The sequence below is a fragment of the Hippocampus comes genome, unplaced genomic scaffold (genome assembly GCF_001891065.2).
Source record: "Hippocampus comes isolate QL1 unplaced genomic scaffold, H_comes_QL1_v1.1 scaffold60, whole genome shotgun sequence".
Taxonomy (NCBI): domain Eukaryota; kingdom Metazoa; phylum Chordata; class Actinopteri; order Syngnathiformes; family Syngnathidae; genus Hippocampus; species Hippocampus comes.
The window spans coordinates 671,383-678,346 of NW_017805483.1; the positions used below are offsets into that span (position 1 = coordinate 671,383).

General features: G+C 39.7%; 1 protein-coding gene and 1 long non-coding RNA gene across 3 annotated transcripts in view; one reads left to right on the forward strand and one right to left on the reverse strand.

Moving 5' to 3' along the window:
• LOC109519476 (uncharacterized) overlaps positions 1-4,093 on the forward strand; it is a 13,943-nt gene extending 9,850 nt beyond the window's left edge. The window contains exon 2 of the long non-coding RNA XR_002168972.1: positions 4,014-4,093. This is a non-coding gene — a long non-coding RNA (uncharacterized LOC109519476). The remainder of the gene's footprint in view (positions 1-4,013) is intronic.
• The window catches only part of zic4 (zic family member 4), a 7,414-nt gene continuing 3,193 nt past the window's right edge, over positions 2,744-6,964 (reverse strand). For both annotated transcript variants that reach the window (XM_019876035.1, XM_019876034.1), the window contains one exon: positions 2,744-3,219. In XM_019876035.1, coding sequence (XP_019731594.1) covers positions 2,771-3,219 — 449 coding nt within the window. In that variant the 3' untranslated portion in view covers positions 2,744-2,770. The remainder of the gene's footprint in view (positions 3,220-6,964) is intronic.

Below are 6,964 nucleotides of genomic sequence, written 5' to 3' on the forward strand. Positions count from 1 at the left end.
AAAAAAAGAAGAAGGGTTCAAAAAAACTGCTCCTTTTGTATCTCGATGCACTTTGAAGTTCGGCTAAGCGGTTAGTGTTGCTTGGCATCCGTCGCCACGACAAGTTAACACTTAACACACGCACGTTCTGCATACAAAAGACACGTAAAGAGGTGAAAAAAAAAACACCCAACTCCTTTCTCAGAGCTTAACTTTTGACAAAACATCGACATTAGTACAATGAAAGTGAAGTGAAAGACGAAACACAGGATGCAGAAAAATAATAAACGGAATTAAAAATGCTTAACACATGGGTCCACCCCCCCCCCTCCACAAAGTCTAATAAAGAGCCAAACTTGCATAAAAGATTCAGCAAATAGAAAATTTAAATTAAGCCACCCCCCCCCCCAAAAAAATATACAGACTTCTCGTGGGTAAATAAATGCGTTCATAAATAACAAATACAAAGCATCAAAAGACTTCTGCAAAAAGGGGGTGTAAAAAAGACAAGATGCAAAAAATATGACGTAAAAACCCCCTCAGACTCTACTCTTAAGGCGACGCAAATTCCAGCAAAAATAAATAAGACAAGACACGCCCCTTTTGGGAAATAAATACATTTATGAAAAATGACATTTGGAAAAAAATAAGACACTAAAAAGGCCCCTCCCTCCTGCAAAAAAAAACAAAAAAAAACGAAACAAGCAACCACGAAAAACATTTTCTGTATGAAAAATACTCTCAAAGCAATTTTAAATAAAACACGACATCCTTCTTTCTGAAAAAAAAAACACTCTTTACAAAAATCAGTGCGAGTCACATTGAAAAGACAACAAAAAAAGTCCGCCGAACAACGGAAGAAGTGAACACAAGAGCACGTGACTTTGCAAAAATGCACCAAAAGGAGAACTTTACATGAATTCGTCAAGATTTATTGAAAATACTCACAAAAGACAAGGCAGTTAGGTACGCGACTTGTGAGAGCTGCTCGAAGCTGGGGAAGAACAAAAAAAAAAGAACCTGACCTAGTACAAAAGCCACAAAAACGTGTTCCAACGTTTACAATTTCACGCTCAGTATTTCAAAAGCAAAAAGTTGGACGCGCCGCTGCATAAAAAGCGGGACGCGTCAACAACAACAAAAAAAAACGGCCCGCGTACAAAAAAAAACAAACAAAAAAAACAAAAAACAAACGAACATGGACAACATTTCAAAAAAAGTTGTACAAAATTTACATTTTGGCCTCAAGGAGTTTCACAAACGTGCACTTTGGTTCTTGAATGCAAAACCAGATTGAAAAATAAATTAAGAAAAATATATTTACAATTTAAAAAAAAACGAATGCATTGCACAGAAAGCATGCCCAAAAAAAGTCTACGTCGGGGTGGGCAAAGGATGGCAAACTTTTTTGTTGTTGTAGCAGTTGTAGCAAAAAAGTAAATAAATAAAATGGCTTCAGGACATCGTATTTGTAAATTATTCGTCAGTGTTTATTCATTTGCGATTCAATTGTATCTTGAACGAATTACTCTAAACGATACAATTCAATCTTAGCAATCTAAAGAATGATACACATTCCCATTAATTTAAATATTAGTAAATAAATCAAGATTAAGTTCTGAAACGTGAATTATGTAAAGGACCAAGTTTGTTTTTTGTAAACAGACAGATGGGCCATGTCAAAAAGTGTTTGTTTGTTTCGAGAAATATACGAAAGATGTCCGTTTTAAAAAATACAGCCTATATTTAAAAAATATATCTTTAAAAAAAAAAGCTTATTATTTTTTTCAACCAAATCGGACGTAGAAAATTACAAATGACTTGACTCCGCCCCAACTATCTACAAATGACAATGGCCACGTTGCCACTTTAAAAAGTGTTAAACAGCAAAATTGTCAAGATGGGGTTGTTTTAAATAGCGAGAAGCGTTCAAATCTTTCCTCCTTTTTTTTAAACCTCATCTGCCAATAATCTGTCCCATGTGTCAGTGAAAAAAAAAAATAGAAAAAAAAATCCACCGTGGCCCAGGAGCACAACAGTTTGCCCACCCCTGCACTACATGAATGCACCACAACGTCCACAGATGATTGGAGTATTCATTTGCGATTCAATTGTATCTTGAACGAATTACTCTAAACGATACAATTCAATCTTAGCAATCTAAAGAATGATACACATTCCCATTAATTTAAATATTAGTAAATAAATCAAGATTAAGTTCTGAAACGTGAATTATGTAAAGGACCAAGTTTGTTTTTTGTAAACAGACAGATGGGCCATGTCAAAAAGTGTTTGTTTGTTTCGAGAAATATACGAAAGATGTCCGTTTTAAAAAATACAGCCTATATTTAAAAAATATATCTTTAAAAAAAAAAGCTTATTATTTTTTTCAACCAAATCGGACGTAGAAAATTACAAATGACTTGACTCCGCCCCAACTATCTACAAATGACAATGGCCACGTTGCCACTTTAAAAAGTGTTAAACAGCAAAATTGTCAAGATGGGGTTGTTTTAAATACTTACAAAACATTGTACAGTACTTTACTGCTCCCCCAAACATAACTTACTCGCTCTCTCTCTCTCTGTGTATATATATATATATATATATATATAAAAATGTATATATATGAGCACCGTGGCCCAGGAGCACAACAGTTTGCCCACCCCTGCACTACATGAATGCACCACAAAGTCCACAGATGATTGGAACACGATTCGGTCCATAAAAACAAGTTTTTTTGTGCTCCCTTTTTGGAGGAGGGGGGGCAGGGGAGGGGGTCGCAGTGAGTCTATAAATTGTCCCTCGGGTCTCGTTCCCTGTACGGGGGTCCGTCGTCCTCAGTGGCCGAGTCCGGCGTGGAGGGCCCACTGTGGGCCCCGCTGGCCCCGGAGCTGTGGCACACGTACCACTCGCTCAGGTTGGCCGGGTGTGAGGAGGGAGCGGGGTTCGGGCCCCCTCCAGGGGGTGGCGGTGGCGGCTCCCGGCCCGGGTCCGATGATGGGGACACCAGGGATGGGGTGGACGACTCGTAGCCGGAGCTGGGAGGCGGCGGGGATTTGCAGTGCACCTTCATGTGTTTGCGCAGCGAACTCGGGTGCGTGTAGGACTTGTCGCAGCCGCGCACTTTGCAGTTGTACGGCTTGTCGGACGTGTGCACGTGCGAGTGCTTCTTGCGGTCGCTGCTGTTGGCGAAGCGCCGGTCGCAGCCAGCGAACTCGCACTTGAACGGCTTCTCACCTGCAGCCCACACACGTGCAGAAACACACACACACACACACACACACACACACACACACACACACACACACACACACACACACACGCGCACACACGAAACAAAACAAAGAAAAAGTTCAATTTAAGTGATTTGATTTTAAACCGCAGCGGGACGTCAACCTCCATGTTCTGGAGAATTATTGTGTGTGTTGGGTGTGTGTGTGTGGGAGGGGGTGCAGTAATTGTTTAATATGCTTTTTCAGCATGTTGGGGTTAAAAATGTATTTGTGGCTTTTGGAGAAATATGTTAACATGAACCGGATATTACCCCGTGGGCCCCATTTTACACACAACATTCTCTATTTTTTAAAAAGTGAGACAAGAGGCAAACATTTCAAAGTGCAAAAATGAATTCCAAGCAATACGTTAAAAATCAAACAACCGAATGTGATGAAAAGTCATTCTATCAACAAAGTAGACGTAAAAAAATAAAAAAAACATGAAATAAAAACATGAAAATAAGGTACACCTTTACACGTCATTAAGTGCTTGTTTGCGAATAGATGCATCATAATTTGTTGTATATTAAAAAAAAAAGAAATTTAAAGATAGAAATGAAAATATGTAGACGTTAAGTGTAGAAAATTAGTGCATTGGGAGCTTTCAGATATTTGGTACGGTATTAGAATCAAAAACACGACAAAATAAATATACAAACGCGCCTCAAAAAAATACCGGTTCAAAAAAAGAAAAAACGAATCAAATGTGTTGAATGGATTTTGATTTCCACAATTAACTTTTTTAAAACGTTGCAGGGTGGTCCACATCAAATGCTCTCATGGACGCAGACATAGCCCAGCACCCGCAGATTGCACAACTTATGTCCACCGTCAGCTATTAAAAAAAATAAATAAATAAAATAAAAAAAAGTTAAATGCACAATAAAAACAAAATGAAGCGATTGGCATATTTGTGCCATTACATACCGTACACACAGAGTGCAAATGTGAGCATACAAAACGAAAAACTACAAAACCCAATAAAAAAACAAAATTGCGTGTTGGAGGAACCAATACTGAAAAGAACGCCACCCCCCCCCCCCCCGCCAAAAAATGTACAATTTTGAGAGTGAGGGCTATACGATATGAAACCGCAGGCTTAGCACAGAAAGTAGAACCATAAAACGAACACAAACAAAAACGTCAGGAAATTAAAAACCGCAACACACATTCCGAATATATATCATGAAAAACTGTATTTGTGAACAGATGCTGGATTACAACTCTATCATTGTCGTGTGTGCGTGTGTGTGTGTGTGTGTGTGTGTGTGTGTGTGTGTGTGTGTGTGTGTGTGTGTGTGTGTGTGTGTGTGCGTAAGGCCAAGTTTGTTTGCATTGTGCAAGGTGTGAAGCCCAGCGCACAGACTTTAATCTTCGCCATCCGCTTTTCTATGCACACGGTAGCGCGCGCCCACGCGCACCCGCGCGCACGCGCTTACAGGCAGACACACGGGACAGTGCGAATAAATTAAGCAGAAATCAACTCCTGCTACAGCAAGAAGGCTTTCAGAGCACATGTAATTGGGCCTGTCTAATTACACTTGCGCTTTTTTTGGGGGGGGGGGGATATCAATTTGACCTTCAGCTGTTGGGTTGAGAGAGCCAATCAAGGATATTAGTGTAGTACAAGAAAGCATCGAGGAGCAGGCAAGACCCCAGGGGCAGACCCCCCCCCTTCCACGCGCACCCCCACGCCACCTACACTAACTCAATCATAACCACACACACTTACATGATAGACGAAAAAAATAAAGGAGCATGAGGCCCCTCGGGAGTCAAAATTATTTAACAGATTTTTAGGTCATGTGAGCAAATAATATGAATAATGCATAAAGCGGCCACTAAGTGTGTGTGTGTGTGTGTGTGTGTGTGTGTGTGTGTGTGTGTGTGTGTGTGTGTGTGTGTGTGTGTGTGTGACTCAACATTTTGAGGCCACAAATAAAAGCAAAAAAGGAGGGCTACAATCTCTGTCTCTCTCGTTTTTTTTTCAGTAAGGCAATGTTTGGTTAACATTTTCCCACTTTGAGCCATTTGAGTTTTGAAGTCCAGTGCGGCTGGCTTTTATGAAAACAAAAACAAAAGGTGAGAGTAAATGTTTACATGGGTCCAACGTTTACAGGTTTTATAACAAGTGGTTTTGTTCAAGGGTCCAGATCAAATGCAATGACGGGCCCATAGATGGCCCACGTGCCACACGTTTTACACCATGCCTGAATCCATGCTTGTTGAATGAGCAATGTTATTTCTGTTATTATTATTATTATTATTATCATTATTATTAGTTACTCAGGAGATATTTTCAATCACAAACGATTGTAATGTAGTTTCAACTCAAGGGGGAGTGATGGAGGACCCTTTTCAGAACATACCCTTCATAGATCGCCAGAGTAAAAGAAAAAAACGTTTTACAGCAGTTTAGAAAAAAACAAACAAACAGTCCTTTCAAGAGTGACTTAGTTATATAACCATTTAATCATATTCATGAAAAATATGATAATGGTCAAGCAAAAAAAAAACATTTTGTCGTTTTACTGTAATTTTAGTCAGGCAATATTTGTAGCTATCTATCAGCAGCTCTTTGACTTTGTAAATAAAGCACAGTTGATGAAAATTGTTGACAAGCTATTTTTGTGTAAGCATGCCTTTCAAAGATGTCATTTGAGTTTTCCAAAGTCCTCTGGGGATCCATTTTATGACCAAAAGTGACAAGAATGAGACTTGTTGGAAGTTTCTTTTCTTTTGTTTTGTTTTGTTTCTTTTTTTTTTTTAGGCAGGCAGTATTCGTAGCTGCCTATCCGCCTGATAACAGCAAGGATTGGTGAAGTTTCTTTCCCCATCAGGAGCCATTTGGGTTTGACAGAGTCAACGGAGAAAATTTATCACAAAATATGATGACACAGACTAATCATGATGATTGATGTTACAGTGTAGGCTAAATCTTTGTGTTCATAAACATTAATGGCACGCGTGCCATACATTGCGCATCGATTCTATCCATGCCAGCGACATATAGTGACAGCTCGAATAATTCAACTCTCCCATTCGATGGCAGAAGGTCAGAGAATATCCACTTTTTGTGACATTTTAGTTTGGTTGTGTGTTGAGATTATTTGTATTTATTTTTTATCTATATGTCAAATATCTGCAGTGGCTCAATAGAGATTGGGTTAAACGTTCAGACTGAACAATAGGTGGTTTAGTTTGGATAAAATGCATGAGGGGGGCCACTTACGGCCCATGTGCCACAGATTGCACGCCCGCCCATGTTCACTCAGGTAGGACGAGCCCTGATGATTTTTATTTGCATTCATTTATTTTCAATCCAAGCTAATATATTTTCGTCTGTGATATTTGCGTCAAACAGGGAAAAACATCATGATTATCCATTTGAGAATGTCCAATTTTACGAAAAATTATGCCTCACGTGTTCATTAATACATATTTTATAGGTTAAATGTTTCGACTTGAAAAAAAAAGTTTCGTCCGTGGAGGGTGGAGGGAGATGGGGGGCGGGGGTTGGCACACACGCCACAGGTTGCACACCAGGGACATTCAGGAGTAGCGGTGTTGGTGTCACTACAATAAAGCAGACAGGCAACAAGTGCCTTGACATGACAGCAGCAAAGTGAACGTAGTGTGTGTGTGTGTGTGTGTGTGTGTGTGTGTGTGTGTGTGTGTGTGTGTGTGTGTGTGTGTGTGTGTGTGTG